Raw genomic sequence first — 21,108 nt, 5'->3', positions numbered from 1 at the left:
CCACACCATTAGATCGCCCGCAAACCCGCCGTCAGATTACCTCCCAAATGTATCGTTTACATCTGTTATCTTCTCTAAACACCCACTAATTACCCATCAATCACCCATCAATCACCCCCTATCACCACCTGTCACTGTTACCTATCAGATCAGACCCTAATCTGCCCCTTGCGGGCACCCAATCACCCGCCCACACGCTCAGATTGCCCTCAGACCCCCCCCCCCCCCTATCAATTCGCCAGTGCATTAATTACATCTGTCCTTCCCTGTAATAACCCACTGATCACCTGTCAATCACCTGCCAATCACCTATCACCCATCAATCACCCCCTGTCACCCCCTGTCACTGCCACCCATCAATCAGCCCCTAACCTGCCCCTTGCGGGCAATCTGATCACCCACCCACACCATTAGATCGCCCGCAAACCCGCCGTCAGATTACCTCCCAAATGTATCGTTTACATCTGTTATCTTCTCTAAACACCCACTAATTACCCATCAATCACCCATCAATCACCCCCTATCACCACCTGTCACTGTTACCTATCAGATCAGACCCTAATCTGCCCCTTGCGGGCACCCAATCACCCGCCCACACGCTCAGATTGCCCTCAGACCCCCCCCCCCCTTATCAATTCGCCAGTGCATTAATTACATCTGTCCTTCCCTGTAATAACCCACTGATCACCTGTCAATCACCTGCCAATCACCTATCACCCATCAATCACCCCGTCACCCCCTGTCACTGCCACCCATCAATCAGCCCCTAACCTGCCCCTTGCGGGCAATCTGATCACCCACCCACACCAATAGATCGCCCGCAGATCCGACATCAGATCACCACCCAAGCGCAGTGTTTCCATCTATTCTCTCCTCTAAACACCCACTAATTACCCATCAATCACCCATCAATCACTCCCTATCACCACCTGTCACTGTTACCTAGCAGATCAGACCCTAATCTGCCCCTTGCTGGCACCCAATCGCCCGCCTACACGCTCAGATTGCCCTCAGACCCCCCCTTATCAATTCGCCAGTGCAATATTTACATCTGTTCTCCCCTGTAATAACCCACTGATTACCTGTCAATCACCTATCACCCACCCATCAATCACCCCCTGTCACTGCCACCCATCAATCACCCCCTGTCACTGCCACCCATCAATCACCCGCTGTCACTGCCACCCATCAATCAGCCCCTAACCTGCCCCTTGCGGGCAAACTGATCACCCACCCACACCAATAGATCGCCCGCAGATCCGACATCAGATCACCACCCAAGCGCAGTGTTTCCATCTATTCTCTACCCTAAACACCCACTAATTACCCATCAATCACCCCCTGTCACTGCTACCTATCAGATTAGACCCCTATCTGCCCCTAGGGCACTCAATCACCCGCCCACACCCTCAGAATGCCCTCAGACCCCAGCCCTGATCACCTCGCCAGTGCATTGCTTGCATCTATTCCCCCCTCTAATCACACCTTGAGACACCCATCAATCACCTCCTGTCACCCCCTAGCACACCTACCCATCAGATCAGGCCCCAATTTGCCCCGTGTGGGCTCCTGATCACTCGGCCAAACCCTCAGACCCCCTTCCGATCACCTCCCCAGTGCATGGATTGCATCTATTTTCCCCTCTAACCACCCCCTGAGACACCCATCAATCACCTCCTGTCACCCCCCTAGCACTCCTATCCATCAGATCAGGCCCAATACAACCTGTCATCTAAAAGGCCACCCTGCTTATGACCGGTTCCACAAAATTCGCCCCCTCATAGACCACCTGTCATCAAAATTTGCAGATGCTTATACCCCTGAACAGTCATTTTGAGACATTTGGTTTCCAGACTACTCACGGTTTTGGGCCTGTAAAATGCCAGGGCGGTATAGGAACCCCACAAGTGACCCCATTTTAGAAAAAAAAGACACCCCAAGGTATTATGTTAGGTGTATGACGAGTTCATAGAAGATTTTATTTTTTGTCAAAAGTTAGCGGAAATTAATTTTTATTGTTTTTTTTTCACAAAGTGTCATTTTTCACTAACTTGTGACAAAAAATAAAATCTTCTATGAACTCGCCATATACCTAACGGAATACCTTGGGGTGTCTTCTTTCTAAAATGGGGTCACTTGTGGGGTTCCTATACTGCCCTGGCATTTTAGGGGCCCTAAACCGCGAGGAGTAGTCTAGAAAACAAATGCTTCAAAATGACCTGTGAATAGGACGTTGGACCCCTTAGCGCACCTAGGCTGCAAAAAAGTGTCACACATGTGGTACCGCCGTACTCAGGAAAAGTAGTATAATGTGTTTTGGGGTGTATTTTTACACATACCCATGCTGGGTGGGAGAAATTTCTATGTAAATGGACAATTGTGTGTAAAAAAATCAAACAATTGTCATTTACAGAGATATTTCTCCCACTTAGCATGGGTATGTGTAAAAATACACCCCAAAACGCATTATACTACTTCTCCTGAGTACAGCGGTACCACGTGTGGCACTTTTTTACACCCTAAGTACGCTAAGGGGCCCAAAGTCCAATGAGTACCTTTAGGATTTCACAGGTCATTTTGCGACATTTGGTTTCAAGACTACTCCTCACGGTTTAGGGCCCCTAAAATGCCAGGGCAGTATAGGAACCCCACAAATGACCCCATTCTAGAAAGAAGACACCCAAAGGTATTCCGTACGGAGTATGGTGAGTTCATAGAAGATTTTATTTTTTGTCACAAGTTAGCGGAAAATGACACTTTGTGAAAAAAAACTATTAAAATCAATTTCCGCTAACTTGTGACAAAAAAATAAAAACTTCTATGAACTCACCATACTCCTAACGGAATACCTTGGGGTGTCTTCTTTCTAAAATGGGGTCATTAGTGGGGTTCCTATACTGCCCTGGCATTTTAGGGGCCCTAAACCGTGAGGAGTAGTCTTGAAACAAAAATGACCTGTGAAATCCTAAAGGTACTCATTGGACTTTGGGCCCCTTAGTGCAGTTAGGGTGCAAAAAAGTGCCACACATGTGGTATCGCCGTACTCGGGAGAAGTAGTACAATGTGTTTTGGGGTGTATTTTTACACATACCCATGCTGGGTGGGAGAAATACCTCTGTAAATGACAATCTTTTGATTTTTTTACACACAATTGTCCATTTACAGAGGTATTTCTCCCACCCAGCATGGGTATGTGTAAAAATACACCCCAAAACACATTGTACTACTTCTCCCGAGTATGGCGATACCACATGTGTGGCACTTTTTTGCACCCTAACTGCGCTAAAGGGCCCAAAGTCCAATGAGTACCTTTAGGATTTCACAGGTCATTTTGAGAAATTTCGTTTCAAGACTACTCCTCACGGTTTAGGGCCCCTAAAATGCCAGGGCAGTATAGGAACCCCACAAATGACCCCATTTTAGAAAGAAGACACCCCAAGGTATTCCGTTAGGAGTATGGTGAGTTCATAGAAGATTTTATTTTTTGTCAAAAGTTAGCGGAAATTGATTTTAATTGTGTTTTTTCACAAAGTGTCATTTTCCGCTAACTTGTGACAAAAAATAAAATCTTCTATGAACTCGCCATACTCCTTACGGAATACCTTGGGGTGTCTTCTTTCTAAAATGGGGTCATTTGTGGGGTTCCTATACTGCCCTGGCATTTTAGGGGCCCTAAACCGTGAGGAGTAGTCTTGAAACGAAATTTCTCAAAATGACCTGTGAAATCCTAAAGGTACTCATTGGACTTTGGGCCCTTTAGCGCAGTTAGGGTGCAAAAAAGTGCCACACATGTGGTATCGCCGTACTCAGGAGAAGTAGTATAATGTGTTTTGTGGTGTATTTTTACACATACCCATGCTGAGTGGGAGAAATATCTCTGTAAATGGACAATTGTGTGTAAAAAAAATTAACAAATTGTCATTTACAGAGATATTTCTCCCACCCAGCATGGGTATGTGTAAAAATACACCCCAAAACACATTACACTACTTCTCCTGAGTACGGCAATACCACATGTGTGGCACTTTTTTGCAGCCTAACTGCGCTAAGGGGTCCAAAGTCCAATGAGCACCTTTAGGCTTTACAGGGGTGCTTACAATTTAGCACCCCCCAAAATGCCAGGACAGTAAACACACCCCACAAATGACCCCATTTTGGAAAGTAGACCCTTCAAGGTATTCAGAGAGGGGTATGGTGAGTCTGTGGCAGATTTCATTTTTTTTTGGTGCAAGTTAGAAGAAATGGAAACTTTTTTTTTTTTTTTTTTTTTCCTCACAAAGTGTCATTTTCCGCTTACTTGTGACAAAAAATAATATCTTCTATGAACTCACTATGCCTCTCAGTGAATACTTTGGGATGTCTTCTTTCCAAAATGGGGTCATTTGGGGGGTATTTATACTATCCTGGAATTCTAGCCCCTCATGAAACATGACAGGGGGTCAGAAAAGTCATAGATGCTTGAAAATGGGAAAATTCACTTTTTGCACCATAGTTTGTAAACGCTATAACTTTTACCCAAACCAATAAATATACGCTGAATGGGTTTTTTTTTTATCAAAAACATGTTTGTCCACATTTTTCGCGCTGCATGTATACAGAAATTTTACTTTATTTGAAAACTGTCAGCACAGAAAGTTAAAAAAATCATTTTTTTGCCAAAATTCATGTCTTTTTTGCTGAATATAATAAAAAGTAAAAATCGCAGGAGCAATTAAATAGCACCAAAAGAAAGCTTTATTAGTGACAAGAAAAGGAGCCAAAATTCATTTAGGTGGTAGGTTGTATGAGCGAGCAATAAACCGTGAAAGCTGCAGTGGTCTGAATGGAAAAAAAGTGGCCGGTCCTTAAGGGGTAGAAAGCCCTAGGTCCTCAAGTGGTTAAGCGAGTTGTGCATCCCTCCCTACACTGCGCCCTGAGGCTGGAGCCTCTCTCGCCTCGGCCTGGACTATATGAGACTACAACTGTGTGTGAACATCACTTCACTATTATCAGAAATTAACTGACAATCACCGTATTTATAGTGTAAGAATCGATTAGCCTCATCACCACTTCATATTGTGAGTCCCGCGACCACAAGTAGCAGTGTTCTATCTCAGCTTTGCTCTTACCTTTATGAACGTGGAATTATAGTCTGGAATAACATACAATAGATTTGTTTTCCTACTCTTCATTACTCATACAATTACACTATTTGCTTTTTCCACAGTGATGTTATCTGTGTAAAAATCTCAAGTCTTTGAGGGGGTAGTGTTTCCGAGACCGGGTTTGGAATCTTTCTATTATTATTTTTCTTCTTTGGTCTCCTTTTTCTTCTCTTCTAGGTACCGGTACTCAAACTCTATCATTATGTTCCACATATAACCGTTAATAAAACACATATGATCTCTTTGTTATGGAGTGTGGACGAGGGGTCCCCCTATTTGGAAGACCTTCCCGTCCACTTTTGCCAGTTTTGAGTGAAGATTTACCCTTGATGTTATCTCATTTGACATAACTTTGCCACTGTTTATATGGTTAGACTTCTGTCCAACGGGGTGTGGTTCATTTTAGTTCTCTCTCACACAAAGGTGATGGTGAAATAATACAATATGAGGATACAGCCAAAAACTTGGGTCTGTAGACGTCCTTCTCGATAAGGGCGAGGCTTTTGGAAACGAGCTGTGTCTGAACCTTTTCACCTCGGATAACGATCTGCATTCTCGGTTTCAAGTACAAAATGCTACAATATGCCTATAGAGAGAGAAGAAAAGAAAACTAACTACATTTTACACTTTGTACATTAAATACATTTATACCTCCCCCCCATATTGGCACTTTATAAATGCAATAAATAATAATAATATTGGAGCCATAGACATCTGCGTTTCTGATAAGGCAAACCAAACCTGAACTCAGAACTTCCTCTCTGCTCTAAAAGATACACAACTTGAAAGAAAAAAATGTCTTTGTTACAGCTTACAGAACTCCTGCAATAAACCTGCAGTGTGTCTACTCCCTGCTTTCATGGAAGAAGACAAAGGGTTAACATCCTCTGTTTACATATTAGCGGTGTCTGACAAATTTCTGTGCTTACACAGCTTAGAGACAAAATTATACTTGTGATTACTTGAAGATGAAGGGGAATTAGACGGGCTCTTTCTCTAAAAACACGCAAGGTGCATTTCTCGGTTTTCCTTGTGTCACGTGCAAGTGTTTAAATCCACTTTAAGTTTTTACATACAGTGGGATGTGAAAGTTTGGGCAACTTTGTTAACAGTCATGATTTTCCTATATAAAATCGGTTGTTACAATAAAAAATGTCAGTTAAATATATACTAGCCAACCCGCGTCGTAGCATACGCCGCATCTATCTATCTAATAGAGTACGTGCCTCAACCTTGAAGCAAGAAGAAGTAGGCTTTCCATGAGAAAATGTATGCGTGCTCAAACACCAAGTTTAACCCTAGCAAGTCTGGCTTTGCAAATCCAGCCTAATTGGCTATTCATGAGGCAATGCTCATGCAAATATGCATTTGCTTTCGCATGCCAAACTATGCAGGGTCCAAAAACCAATACCGCAAAGCGATCGCCCTGCGGGTATTAGTTCATGCTACATTAGCACTATCCAGGAGCGCCACGGGGAGGATTCCGAATGCCCCCATACAACCGGGGGACTGCGGGGTCCCAGGCTCTCGTTCTGCAACATGCACATTAACTTGGGGGCACCACATGAGAAAGGAGTGAAGCATGGGTCACCCCGAGCTTTAGAGCTCAGGGCTGGCTCACATACAACACTCCGGGGTGGGGGGAGGACAGGCGCAGACAACTCACTCCAGGGCTCACACCACCAGAGCAAGCCATCCACCACCTGCCTCCAAAGGATACAACTGCAAAAAATGCTTTCCATGAGAAAAATTTTGCGTGCTCAAACACCAAGTTTAACCACCTTAGCGGTATGGACGAGCTCAGCTCGTCCATTACCGCCGGTGGCTGCCGCTCAGGCCCTGCTGGGCCGATTTGCTCCCCGTAAAAAGCAGCACACGCAGCCGGCACTTTGCCAGCCGCGTGTGCTACCTGATCGCCGCCGCAGCGCGGCGATCCGCCGCGTGCAGCGGCGAAAGAGGGTCCCCCCAGCCGCCCGAGCCCTGCGCAGCCGGAACAAACAGTTCCGGCCAGCGCTGAGGGCTGGATCGGAGGCGGCTGACGTCACTCCGCTCGTCGCCATGGCGACGAGCAAAACGAAACAAGGAAGGCCGCTCATTGCGGCCTTCCTTGTTACTGCGGATCGCCGGAGGCGATCAGAAATATGGGATAGGAGCGCCCTCTAGTGGGCTTTCATGCAGCCAACTTTCAGTTGGCTGCATGAAATAGTTTTTTTTTTATTAAAAAAAAACCCTCCCGCAGCTGCCCTGGCGATCTTAATAGAACGCCAGGGTGGTTAACCCTAGCAAGTCTGGCTTTCCAAATCTGGCCTAATTGGCTATTCATGAGGCAATGCTCATGCAAATATGCATTTGCTTTCGCATGCCAAACTATGCAGGGTCAAAAAACCAATACTGCAAAGTGCTCTCTCGCTGCCTGGGAACCACAGCGGCACCCCGGAGTGGGAGGCTGGGTGGCGCAGCCGCCCCCCCCCCCCCCCCAAGCGTGGCCAGCGCTGGGGAGAGCCGTCCGCACCCACCTCCTAGTATTAAAAACAGCCACTTACCTTAACGTCCATTGGGTTCTGCTACATGCACATTAATTTTCTCATGGAAAGCATTTTGTGCAGTTTGTATCCTTTGGAGGCAGGTGGTGGATGGCTTGCTCCGGTGGTGTGAACCCTGGAGTGAGTGCGCCTGTCCTTCCCCCCCCCCCCCCCCCCTCTGGAGTGCTGTATGTGAGCCAGCCCTGAGCTCTAAAGCTCGGGGTGACCCATGCTTCTCTCCTTTCTCATGTGGTGCCCCCAAATTAATGCGCATGTAGCAGAACGCAATGGACGTTAAGGTAAGTGCCTGTTTTTAATATTGGGAGGTGGGTGCAGACGGCTTTTCCCGGCGCTGGCCACACTTGGGGGGGGGAGAGGTCGTCCACGCCACCCAGCCTCCCCCTCCGGGGTGCCGCTGTGGTTTCCAGGCAGTGAGAGAGCCTGGGACCCTGCGGTCCCCCCAGTTGTATAAAAAGGGGGCATTGGGAATCCTCCCCGTGGCGCTCCTGGAGACCTGGAGCACACCAAAAACTGCTAGCAGATCCGCAAAATGCTAGCAGATTTTAAAACGCTTTTTCTTATTTTTCTGTAGCATTTCACCTAGCATTTTGCGGTTTTGTGAAGCGTTTTTGGTGTAGTAGATGTCATATATTGTTACAGTAAAGCTGTTACTGAACAGCTTCTGTAACAAAAACGCCTGCAAAACCGTTTTGAACTGCCGTTTTTCAGAGCGGTTTGCGTTTTTCCTATACTTTACATTGGAGGCAGAAACGCCTCCGCAATCCAAAAAATGCCTCACCTCGGGAGTATGCGTTTCAGCAAAACGCCTCCCGCTCTGGTGTGCACCAGCCCATTGAAATACATTACCCAAGCGTATCCGCAGCCGCAAGTGGATCGCAAAACGCTGCCGAACCGCTCTGGTGTGCACTAAGCCGGATAGTGCTTATGTAGCATGTAGCAGGGTGACTGCTTTGTGGTATTGGTTTGTGCATGCATTTGCATGAGCATTGCCTCATGAATAGCCAATTAGGCCAGATTTGCAATGTCAGACTTGCTAGGGTAAGGCCTCTTTTCCATGGACTGTGAATAGGCAGTGAAATGGCTCTCAAACTCTCACAACTGCTCGCCGCTGCCTGGTAACTGCTCGCCGCTGCCTGGTAACTGCTCGCCGCTGCCTGGTAACTGCTCGCCGCTGCCTGGTAACTGCTCGCCGCTGCCTGGTAACTGCTCGCCGCTGCCTGGTAACTGCTCGCCGCTGCCTGGTAACTGCTCGCCGCTGCCTGGTAACTGCTCGCCGCTGCCTGGTAACTGCTCGCCGCTGCCTGGTAACTGCTCGCCGCTGCCTGGTAACTGCTCGCCGCTGCCTGGTAACTGCTCGCCGCTGCCTGGTAACTGCTCGCCGCTGCCTGGTAACTGCTCGCCGCTGCCTGGTAACTGCTCGCCGCTGCCTGGTAACTGCTCGCCGCTGCCTGGTAACTGCTCGCCGCTGCCTGGTAACTGCTCGCCGCTGCCTGGTAACTGCTCGCCGCTGCCTGGTAACTGCTCGCCGCTGCCTGGTAACTGCTCGCCGCTGCCTGGTAACTGCTCGCCGCTGCCTGGTAACTGCTCGCCGCTGCCTGGTAACTGCTCGCCGCTGCCTGGTAACTGCTCGCCGCTGCCTGGTAACTGCTCGCCGCTGCCTGGTAACTGCTCGCCGCTGCCTGTTAACTGCTCGTTGCTGCCTGTTAACTGCTTGTTGCTGCCTGTTAACTGCTTGTTGCTGCCTGGTAACTGCTCACTGCTGCCTGGTATCTGCTCACTGCTGCCTGGTAACTGCTCGCCGCTGCCTGGTAACTGCTCACTGCTGCCTGGTATCTGCTCACTGCTGCCTGATAACTGCTTGTTGCTGCCTGGTATCTGCTCACTGCTGCCTGGTAACTGCTTGCTGCTGCCTGGTAACTGCTTGTTGCTGCCTGGTAACTGCTTGTTGCTGCCTGGTAACTGCTCACTACTGCCTGATAACTGCTTGCTGCTGCCTGGTAACTGCTTGTTGCTGCCTGGTATCTGCTCACTGCTGCCTGGTAACTGCTTGCTGAGCACACAGCTCAACAGTCCGTGGAAAAGAGGCCTTAAACTTGGTGTTTGAACACGCATAAATTTTCTCATGCAAAGTACTTCTTCTTCTTGTTTGAAGGTTGAGGCACTTAGTCTATTATATATATATATATATATATAGATAGGAGACTCGCACAGTGATATTTGAGAAGTGAAATTAAGTTTATTGGATCTACAGAATGAGTGCAATAATTGTTTAAATAAAATTAGGCAGGTGCATAAATTTGGGCACCACAAAAAAAATGAAATCAATATTAAGTAGATCCTCCTTTTGCAGAAATTACAGCCTCTAAACGCTTCCCGTAGGTTCCAATGAGAGTCTGGATTCTGGTTAAAGGTATTTTGGACCATTCCTCTTTACAAAACATCTCTAGTTCATTCAGGTTTGATGGCCTCCGAGCATGGACAGCTCTCTAACTCACACCACAGATTTTCAATTATATTCAGGTCTGGGGACTGAGATGGCCATTCCAGAACGTTGTACTTTTTTCCTCTGCATGAATGCCTTAGTGGATTTTGAGCAGCGTTTAGGGTCGTTGTCTTCCCCACAGTATGATGGAACTACCACCATATTTTACCCTAGGTAGCAGGTTTTTCTTGGAATGCTGTGTTCTTTTTCCTCCATGCATAACACCCCTTGTTATGCCCAAATAACTTAATTTTAGTTTCATCAGTCCACAGCACCTTATTCCAAAATGAAGCTGGCTCGTCCAAATGTGCTTTAGCATTATTCAAGCAGCTCTGTTTGTTCTGTGGGCGGAGAAAAGGCTTCCTCTGCATCACACTCGCCTACAGCATCTCCTTGTGTAAAGTACGCCGAATGGTTGAACGATGCAGTGACTCAATCTGCAGCAAGATGATGTTGTGAGTCTTTGGTGCTGGTCTGTGGGTTAACTAATTGTTCTCACCATTCGTCGCTTCTGTTTTGGTCTTGGTCTGCCACTTCGAGCCTTAACTTGAACCTGTGGTCTTCCATTTCCTCAATATGTTCCTAACTGTGGAAACAGACAGCTGAAACAGACAGCTTTCTGTATCCTTCCCCTAAACCATGATGGTGAACAATCTTTGTCTTCAGGTCATTTGAAATTTGTTTTGAGAACCCCATGTTGCTACTCTTCAGAGAAAATGTACAATTGACCCCCTTAAATAATCTTTCTCATACTTGGATTCACCTGTGTATGTAGGTCAGGGGTCACTGAGCTTACCAAGCTAATTTGAGTTCCAATAATTAGTTCTAAAAGTTTTGTAATCAATAAAATGACAACCGTGCCCAAATGTATGCACCTGCCTAATTTTGTTTAAACAATTATTGCGCACTTTCTGTAAATCCAATAAGCTTAATTTCACTTCTCAAATATCACTGTGTGCGTCTCCTATATGATATATTTAACTGACATTTTTTATTGTAACAACCAACGAGTTATACAGGAAAATCATGACAATTAACAAGGTTGCCCAAACTTTCGCATGTCACTGCACATATTGGGTCTGTATGGTGGCTTCCAGAGCGTCACAGCGACCCCTTGCACGTAATGTCATCTGTGCGAGGGGGCGGAGCTACGTGCCGGGAGCTGCCGCACAGATCTGAAATTTAACACTTTATTCAAAACACACAAAATCGCTTTTGAAATTCAAAAGCGATTTTGCAGCACTCAATATTTGTATTGGAGCACAATCACTCCAAAAAAAGCATCAGGACTCCCGATTGCGATCTCCTTATTCACAATCGCGCCTGTGGGATTGCAGGCATTTACTTTCCTTAGCCTAGCACTTCAGGAATGGCCAGTGATTCTAAAGCGCAGCTAAAATGCTCTAGAGAGCCATAGCCCTAAGATGATAAACTAGGAGAAACTGCGCAATCAGTGGCGGGACAAGGTCCTCCAGCGCCCAAGGCTGAGACACCAAAGTGCAGCCCTCCATCCCTCCCACCCCAGCCGTCACACACTGATTGCTATTACACTAAAGCCCCATCTACACACGTTACAATTCCACATGCATGCATCGAAATTCGATTAGATCGATTAAATCAGACATGTCCGATCAGGACTTGATCGATAGTGTGGTCGATTTTGCATTGTTAGCTAACCAAAATCGATCACACTATTGATCGAGTCCCGATCGGACATGTCAGTTTTAATCGATCCAATCGAATTTGATCGATCGCACATGGAATTGTAAGGTATAGAGTGGGCTTAAGAGGCGCCCCAGGGCCCCCAACACTTTAATCTCTAGTTATCTGGCTTGTAGTAGTCACTGCCATGTATCCCTTTTTCTTATTTCCCTCTGCTTCAAACAAAATAGGAGAATGAAAGCGGAGTGAGTTGTGTGCCTCCTCATACACTGCGCCCTGAGGCTGGAGCCTCTCTTGCCTCTGCCCTATGTGTAATACACTTCACCATCAGTAATAAAGAAATGAGAAACACCTGTCTAAACAGATTACTATAAAGTATGCAACAAGACCAAGCACTGAGCCTGTGACCACCTCGCATACCCGTAATGAAAAGTCACTATCCGGCGCTACTTGGTCCATCCTATCTTGCTTCTTATAGCCTCGCTTAGCTGTACCGTCATTCTCCTCAGGAATTCGAATGTCATATTTATCGGTAACAAAATCAAATTCTGTGCATCCCCGCTTGTCCCTTAAAAAAAAAAAGGAAAAGAACATAACACGTTGATAAACTTTGGGAGAGCTAGCAGGCTAAACAATATTTACAACGCGCATTTATTGTTCTAATTTAAAATAGGCGTGTAAAAATATGTCAGTCATGTAGTCCCCCCTTATTACATGCAGCCAATATCAAAACTTCACATGTCAAAAAGACAGCACCGCTTACATTCTCTGGACTTCCTGCTAAGCCAATCGGGCAAAGTATTGGCAAAAAAGATCAGATGACAAACAGGAAGAGAACACACTGCAGTCTACTGTTGTTCTTAGAATAAAACAAACTTTAAACACACAAAGGCCTCGATTCATAAAAAGCAGTGTGATTAAAAAAAAAAAAAAAAATCTTGTCTGGAAAATACCGCACTCGGTATTTTCCCGTTCTGCGTGCTAATTCATAAAGATTTCCCCAGCTGCCGTTGAAGGACGGTAAATTACCGCAGCCCATTGAGCGGTAGAGTAGAGCAGTGTGGTGATTCTCTCTTTTGCCCTGCACAAATGACTTGCATTAATGACTCACACAGACTGCTCTCTGGCTCTCTGCACAGATGACTCAAACAGACTTTGGATCCCTGCACTTTGCATTCACCAGAGGTGTCGGTAACTATCGTCAGGCTTACCGCTTGTTGAAGGCTTTATGAATTGACATTTGCGGACAATTTACTGATACAGTATGTGTTGGAGGTAACTACAGCCAAATCGGTAATTTATTTCCCTGGTCGGTAATGTCAGCTTTTCATGCGGTAACAGCCGTTATGAATTGACACATTGCTAAGTGGTCGGGAAAGTCTGCTGTTTTCAGCATTACCGCATGAGGTAATGCTTTATTAATCGAGGCCAAAGTGTGCTGGGAATTCCTAGGCTGCACTAATTCAAATAAATGAGAAATTTCAACCTACAGGCAGGAATGCACCTGCAGGCTAGCCCATAGGCCTTGTGGAGCATTGTCAGCAGACAAAAGGCCAGATAACATGGGTGCTTGCACTTAGTTTACCACTGGCCAACTGGCCACAGCACTTGTCTTTTTAAAGAGAAACTCCAACCAAGAATTGAACTTTATCCCAATCAGTAGCTGATACCACCTTTTACATGAGAAATAGAATGATTTTCACAAACAGACCATCAGGGGGCGCTGTGTGACTAATTTTGTGCTGAAACCCCTCCCACAAGAGGCTCTGAATACCGCGGTACTCTGGGCAAACTGTCACAATGTAACAATGTTCACAGACAGGAAATGGCTGTTTATAGCTGTCTGTAACAGCCAGAGCAGCTAGAAACAGCTACATAACTTGCCCACAGTAACAATGTCACCATGTAATACATGTCAGAATGTGAATCTAGGAGAGGAAAGATTTTACAATAAGCAAACACTGACAATCATTTATACATAATTATTGTAAAAATGAACAACAACAACAACAACTAACATTTGTAAAGCGCTTTTCTCCCGTGGGACTCAAAGCGCATAAGCATGGCTCCGACCATCGTGGTACAGAGGAAGAATTTTATAAATCTGGAAATGCCAGGCTAAACAGGTGGCTTTTCAGTCTGGATTTGAATAGCTCCAGGGATGGTGCTGTCTTTACTGGATGTGGTAGGGAGTTCCAAAGAGTAGGGGCAGCATGACAGAAGGCTCTGTCTCCAGATTTTTTGAGGTGCACTCTGGGAGTGATCAAGTTTATAGAACTTGCTGATCTGAGGTTGTGAGAGGTGTGGTGCAGTTTCAGCAAGTCCTTCATGTATCCAGGGCCCAGATTGTGCAGGGATTTGAATGTCAGCGGTCCAATCTTGAAGAGTATTCTCCATTCTACTGGTAGCCAGTGCAGTGAGCGAAGGATCGGTGTAATGTGACAGTGGCGAGGCTGGTTTGTTAGCAATCTGGCAGCAGCATTCTGCACTAATTGCAGGCGACGCAGGTCTTTTTTGGGGAGGCCAGCATAAAGGGCATTGCAGTAGTCCAGCCGTGATGTGATGAAGGCGTGGACTAGGGTTTGAAGATCCTCTGGGGGAATCAGATGTTTAATCTTTGCAATGTTCTTCAGATGAAAGAAGGAAGATTTAACTACAGATGAAATTTGGTTTCTGAAACTCAATTCCCCATCGATTAGTACGCCAAGGCTGCGCACAAGGTTGGAGCTGTTTATGTCTGAATTCCCAATCCTGATTGGTGTTGCTTTAGGATAGAGCTGTTTTGATGGCGAGCACTGGCTTTGGACAAACAGGACCTCAGTTTTGTCAGCATTCAGTTTCAACCAGTTATCATTCATCCATGCCTGAAGCTCAGCTAAGCAAGAGTTTATTTTTGGGGTAGGGTCTGTTCCACCAGGTTTGAAGGACAGGTATAGCTGTGTGTCATCGGCGTAGCAGTGGTACGTCAGGCCATGTCGTTGGATAAGTGTACCGAGTGGCAACATGTAGATTGCAAACAGCAGAGGGGATAGGATTGATCCTTGTGGCACTCCGAATTGTAGAGGTGCAGGTTTGGACATTATAGGTCCTAGGGATACTCTCTGTGTTCTGTCAGTCAGGAATGATCTGAACCACTGGAGGACTGATCCACTGATGCCACAGTACTCCTGCAGTCTGTTAAGCAGGATTTCATGGTCAACTGTATCAAAAGCAGCTGAGAGATCCAACAGGATTAGGATGGAGCATTCCCCTCTGTCCCTTGCCATGAGCAGATCGTTGCAGACTTGGATGAGGGCTGTTTCACAGCTGTGGTGTTTCTTAAAGCCAGATTGTAGAGGGTCCAGGATGTTGTTTACTGACAGCCTGGTTTCAAGTTGCAGATAGACAGCCTTTTCAATAACTTTACCTAAGAAGGGGAGGTTGGAGACAGGTCTGTAGCTGCTCATAGCATCTGGATCCATGGAAGGTTTTTTAAGAAGGGGCTTGATGATTCCTTCTTTTAGAGAGGTACGAAACCTCCCTGCTTGCAGAGAGCAATTTACTATTTTGTGAAATGCTGGACCAAGCAGGTCAGGGCATTTCAGCATATGTTTAGTTGGTCCAGGGTCCAGGTCGCAGGTTGTCTGGCGGAGACGACAGAGGATGTCTGAGATCTCTTCCTCACTAATACTTTTGAAATCAGTCCAGGGTGTTAGGTTGTTTTTGCAGCTATTTCCATTAGTTGCATGAGTCTTGGGTGCTGTGGACTGAATGAGAGACCGAATAGAAGATACTTTGTCAGCAAAGTAGCAGGCAAATTTCTCACATAGCTCCTTTGAGGGAGTTATAGTAGGTTTTAGACAGGATGGATTACATAGTCTTTCAACTGTGCGGAATAGTTGGGCTGGTCTGTTGGCGGCCTAAAAATGAAGCACTTTTTTTTACTACATTATTTTCACTGGAGTTCCTCTTTAAGCAAATCTGAAGCAAAAATAAACTTAGGAGAGAAATTGTGTGTGTAGTACAGATAAATAGTATTTCATTCGTAGCAAAAAATAAAATATGTTTTCCAGTACAGAAAGCGTTAAACCACTTAAGTTATCTATGCAAAAGCTGCTCTGAGTTATTTGGCCAACTAGGTCAAACGGAGTCCTGTTTTCTAAATAGCTTAAATGTCCAAGAATAAAGTGAGAGATCGCTTGTGATAAGGTTTTACTGCAGGAAAGTTCAAAGGTTCATCACCTCTGCTCTGTTTTAGTGCTGGTTCACACTGCAAGAACTTTGTAAGCGCTATTTGAAAAGCTAATGCACCCTATTACACAGATACTGCACAGGGTGGAAAAAAACGCCTTATGGACTACCTGTATCAAACCATCTTAATTGTTCAATCTAACTGGGAACATTGATCTCAATCATGTCACTAATTAATATGACTCTAGCACCATGTAACCGCTGTCCCAGGTGGTATTATTATTTTTATCTTTCCCCATGTGTTCATACTTTCCTGTATCCTTTACGCCTATAGCCTTGTCTTTAATGGTGGTATCTCTAATGCAAAACCTTATACCCCATGGCCATCTCTTACTAGCAAAACCACGGGTTCTTTGACACTAAGCACATACCTAGTCCCTTTTTTTTTTTTTTTTTCCCCCGTCCCTTCATGTCTTAAGGACGGAAAAATAGGGTCAATCATGACCTTCACATGTCTCCACCCTATATTGGGACACTCCTTCAGCAATATACACTTTTTTATATATATATTTATATATATATAAAAAAAATTTAATGCCTTAAGTATTTAACACAATTATTATCCCTATTTTTTCATCCTTTTTATCTTCTGTACAAATTTAATTGCCAACTTTGATTTTTGTTCTTTTATTGATATATTACCACCCTGTTTTACATTGTTATGGCTTTTGATCTAGCAAACGTATGAACTTAGTATATATAGTTATTGTCCCTATCTTTTATACTTATTGTTGTTATTATAATTTCATCAACTTTTACTGTCTGTACATATGTTGATACCCCTATGTATACGTCTGGATACTCCACTTAGCTCATGTGCCACCTATGGATTTAGTCCCTACTTTTGTTACATTACCATTATCCTGATTTTTGATATATGATCATTGCTATATCATCGTTTTGTGATCTTTTTCTTTTTCTTTTGTATGTTTGTTATTTGCGGCAATCTTATAGCAATACCCTCTGTCCTTTGTTCACAGTGTTTGTTGTCCCCGTTTTATTGCCTGAAGAAGTGGGTCTGCTCCCACGAAACGCGTTGCAGATTTTGGGGTACTATTGAATAAATGTATTTGTTTGATTCGATGACAGACCTTGGTGTCTAATTATTGAGGGGAAGTCCACCACTTTCCCTCCCGGCAATTCTTAACAATTTTATATTAATTTTATTCTGCTGGCACCTCTGATCATCTACCAGTATACTTGAGTCCACCCCAGGTGGAGGGGTGACCCTACCCCATTTTTTCTGATCTACAGAGAGCGACTTCTTAATCCTGAGTGAGGACAGGTCTAATCTCCTCACCTGCCTATACAGTGGTTGCCTGAGCGGTAACCCATGTTTGTGAGTATAACCATCTCACCTATTCATTTCCCTTCGTATCTCTGACATACTACACCATATTGGGCTCTCGATTTCTCTCTTTTTTACATATTGATCTCAATCAATATTTTTTAATAGCGAATGGTGCACCATGGATAGACCTGGGACTCTGGTAAAGGGTTTGCTTACATCTTTAATGTCACAGGATAGGACTACTCTTGATAATTGTTCATAGTTCTGTTTTGAGAGGTTTTAGTTTTTTTTAATTAACTTTGAGTATATATCTTGGTCAAGTTGTATACTTTAGTTATGTCTTGATAATTGCTTCTGACCATTTTTGGTCAATTTGATGTTGTAATTTTTTTTAATGACAATAAAAACCAAGTGAAGGAAAAGCTAATGTAATGCTATGGGGGATTTTTATAAAATCACATTGCTCAGCTGAGAAGACACAACATTACATTAGCAAGAGCTTTTAAAATCACAAGCGCTCTTGTAGTGTAAACCAGCCCTGACAGCTTAAAATACAGAGTGTGGTTTCTAAACTGCAAATATAACAGTCTGATGCAATGTTATAAATAAAGCTTTATAACTGAAAATAAAAATGATTTTTTTTGCTACTAATGTTCCATTTCTTAGCTGTACTAAACATACAATTCATTATCTCATGAGTTTATTTTTGCTTCAGTTTCACTTGAAGCGCTACTCATTCAGGTGAATGGGCAGCACCGCGTTTCTATCCCTCTTTGTCCCATCATTTCAGTCAACCCTGGAAGCAACAGGTTGCTTCAATGCTCACATTGGCCAGGTGCACACCAAAAACCGCTAGCAGATCCGCAAAATGCTAGCAGATTTTGAAACGCTTTTTCTTATTTTTCTGTAGCGTTTCGCGGTTTTGTGAAGAGTTTTTGGTGTAGTAGATTTCATGTATTGTTACAGTAAAGCTGTTACTGAACAGCTACTGTAACAAAAAACACCTGGCAAACCGATCTGAAGTGCCGTTTTTCAGAGCGGTTTGCGTTTTTCCTATACTTAACATTGAGGCAGAAACGCATCCGCAATCCAAAATCTGCAGCAGTCCGGGAGTATGCGTTTCTGCAAAACGCCTCCCGCTCTGGTGTGCACCAGCCCATTGAAATACATTACCCTAGCGGATCCGCACCCGCAAGCGGATCGCAAACCGCAGCAGAACCGCTCTGGTGTGCACTAGGCCTTACTGCCGCACCTACATGTACCCCTGTGGGGTGAAAAAAGCTGATCGCTGTTGAAAGCTGTCAAATGCTTTTCTGTGCACTTGCAGAAACACATTTAACCAAGACACCCCCCCGAAGGCCGTGTGAGCCGGCCCAAAGGCTGGCTGGAAAAGTCGTGTAGATGAGTCCGATCCATCCACCTTCACTTCAGAATTATATGGGGTAGACCAAGAAAACAAGAACATCCCTTACCGAGTTTTATGCCCATATCTGTTGTAACAGTTTTCAGCAGTAAATAAGGATTCACTGAAAACTCATTCACATCTAGAATCGTAATCGCAAACATTTTGCGATTTTGGGCGCTTTTCCCCCCTCCCGGTGCTGCGTTTTTGGTAAAAGTGCTTTTCTAAGCACTTTGCCAGAGCGGTTTTGTCATTCACTCCCTGACGCAGGGAAGTGAAATCTTTGACCCGGAAAAGAATACATTCAATGTATTTATTCTAAAAAACGTGAACGCAATCGCTGCATAAAGCGGTTTTGTTAGCGTAGCGAACAAACTGCAGTGATATGAACCTTCTTGTAAAGATTCATTGCACAAGCGTTTTGTGGGCGATTTAAAAAAAAAATGGGCCCTCACTGAAATTTTTAGAAGCATTTTTAGGCATTTACCTGAGTTATCAAAACAGACGCAAACATTGCTTCCATAAATTAGACCTCAAATACTTTGTATAATTTGTCCTGATCATGTATTTAACTACATTTTTGATTCAAATCGATTTTTAGTTCACTGCAATGGAAAATTGATCGGAAATCAGATCGGACCTGTCAGAAATAATTGATCTGTCAGTAAATTGACAGAAAATCTCATCGTGTGTACCTAGCATAACTGCAAGCATTGTACGGTTTATGGAGTTCAATGCTATGGGTCATCAAACCCCCACCACTCCTGCCCTGCCTCAATTGCACAACGATTTTACAGCATGTTCCACCAGACTTTCGATAAATATACAGAAACCTGAACAGTTATCTGAAAAGCTTAAAGCTAATTAATAATTTTATTGGCAGCTGAATAACCCAAATGTTACACCGCACTGACATTCAGTTGAAGCTATTTATGTTATCTCCTCGGAATATAGATTACTCTCCATTATGCATGTTTCTAAGATGATCTGACTATTTAAAGCCCACAATTGTCCTTACCTTCTCAGGTTCCAGATGATGATCCTGGTTCCCTTTCTGCTGGTTATAGCATCGATTTCTGCCAAAAGTTCACTTTCAGTTTTCAGGAGAGAGTGAGCCAAGATAGCTCTCAGATTGGCGTCAGAGTCCGGCGTTGTCACCAGCTGCTGTGAGGAAAGTTAAGGCACCTCGCAGAAGATTGGAATTGAGATACACAAAAACTTTGAGGAAGCAGTGAAGTCAGTCAATGTCACCCATGAAGCACATCACAAGAGGTATCCCTTATTATACACTATTATTCATTAGGATTATTTAGTATTTATATAGTGCATTCATCTTGCACAGCACGGGTTATAGTTTTGTTACTCTCATCAAGCTCCATACACACGTTCATATTCAACAGCGGTCTTTTATACAGCACAATTATCAAACAACTTGTTGAGAAACAAAGCTGAAAAAAAAAATTGCTTGCTATTGTTCACACAACTGATAAGACGTCAATACAACAGTTGGAATTTTTTTTGGTTGTTTCAACTTGTTTTTTTCCAAATGAAGAGAAAGAAGAAAGGACTCCGGGCACCTTCCGTCCAGTGCTTTTATTGCAAGTGATGGCAGACAATGTTCTGGGCACCGTATCAAAGAGACACCTTCATCTGGTGGTCCTCAGTGGTGATGGTGCGGTGGAGGTGAAGGAGCCAGGGCACTAAGTGGGACTGGCGACGGCCGTTTCGCGTCTATCCAGACGCTTGGTCACGCTGCGTACCACTGTACTGGGCGAGCGACATCCATCCGGCATATAGCGGGGACAAGCCCCACCTCTTCCGGGTGCTGCATTCACCGCTAGCGCCCGGAAGAGGCAAGGCTTGTCCCCGCTATATGCCGGATGGATGTCGCTCGCCCAGTACAGTGGAACGCAGCGTGACCAAGCGTCTGGATAGACGCGTAACGGTCGTCGCCAGTCCCACTTAGTGCCCTGGCTCCTTCACCTCCACCTCACCATCACCACTGAAGACCACCAGATGAATGTATTCCTTTGATACGGTACCCAGAACATTGTCTGCCATCACTTGCAATAAAAGCACTGGACGGAAGGTGCCCGGAGTCCTTTCTTCTTTCTCTTCATTTGGAAAATTGCATCTACGCTTTCTTCATCTCCCAGCCGCAGAGCACACGTCCCAGCAATAGACAAGGGTCACCGTTGATGGTATGGTGAGAATTTATTTGCTTTCTTACGCACTGCTTGCAAATATAGAATAGGGAGTGCCACTCGCTTTTTGTCTTTCTCTGCAAATACAAACGTGTTTCAACTTGTTTCTCAACAAAAGTTGTTTGATAATTGTGCTGCATAAGGCAGTTG

The 21,108-nt window shown here is 44.7% G+C and overlaps 1 protein-coding gene across 1 annotated transcript in view; it reads right to left on the bottom strand.

Annotated features, from left to right (window-relative positions):
* Positions 1-21,108, bottom strand: part of MORC3 (MORC family CW-type zinc finger 3) — a 100,837-nt gene that overhangs the window by 22,384 nt on the left and 57,345 nt on the right. Inside the window, exons 5-7 of the mRNA XM_068270462.1 lie at positions 19,773-19,920; positions 12,252-12,399; positions 5,599-5,730 (exon numbers count right to left, since the gene is read on the bottom strand). Of these exons, the coding sequence (XP_068126563.1) occupies positions 5,599-5,730; positions 12,252-12,399; positions 19,773-19,920 (428 nt within the window). The remainder of the gene's footprint in view (positions 1-5,598; positions 5,731-12,251; positions 12,400-19,772; positions 19,921-21,108) is intronic.

Source organism: Hyperolius riggenbachi, chromosome 2 (genome assembly GCF_040937935.1).
Source record: "Hyperolius riggenbachi isolate aHypRig1 chromosome 2, aHypRig1.pri, whole genome shotgun sequence".
In the NCBI taxonomy this organism is placed as follows: domain Eukaryota; kingdom Metazoa; phylum Chordata; class Amphibia; order Anura; family Hyperoliidae; genus Hyperolius; species Hyperolius riggenbachi.
The sequence above is the reverse complement of the archived record's forward strand: the minus strand, read 5'-3'. Positions and strand labels throughout refer to the sequence as shown.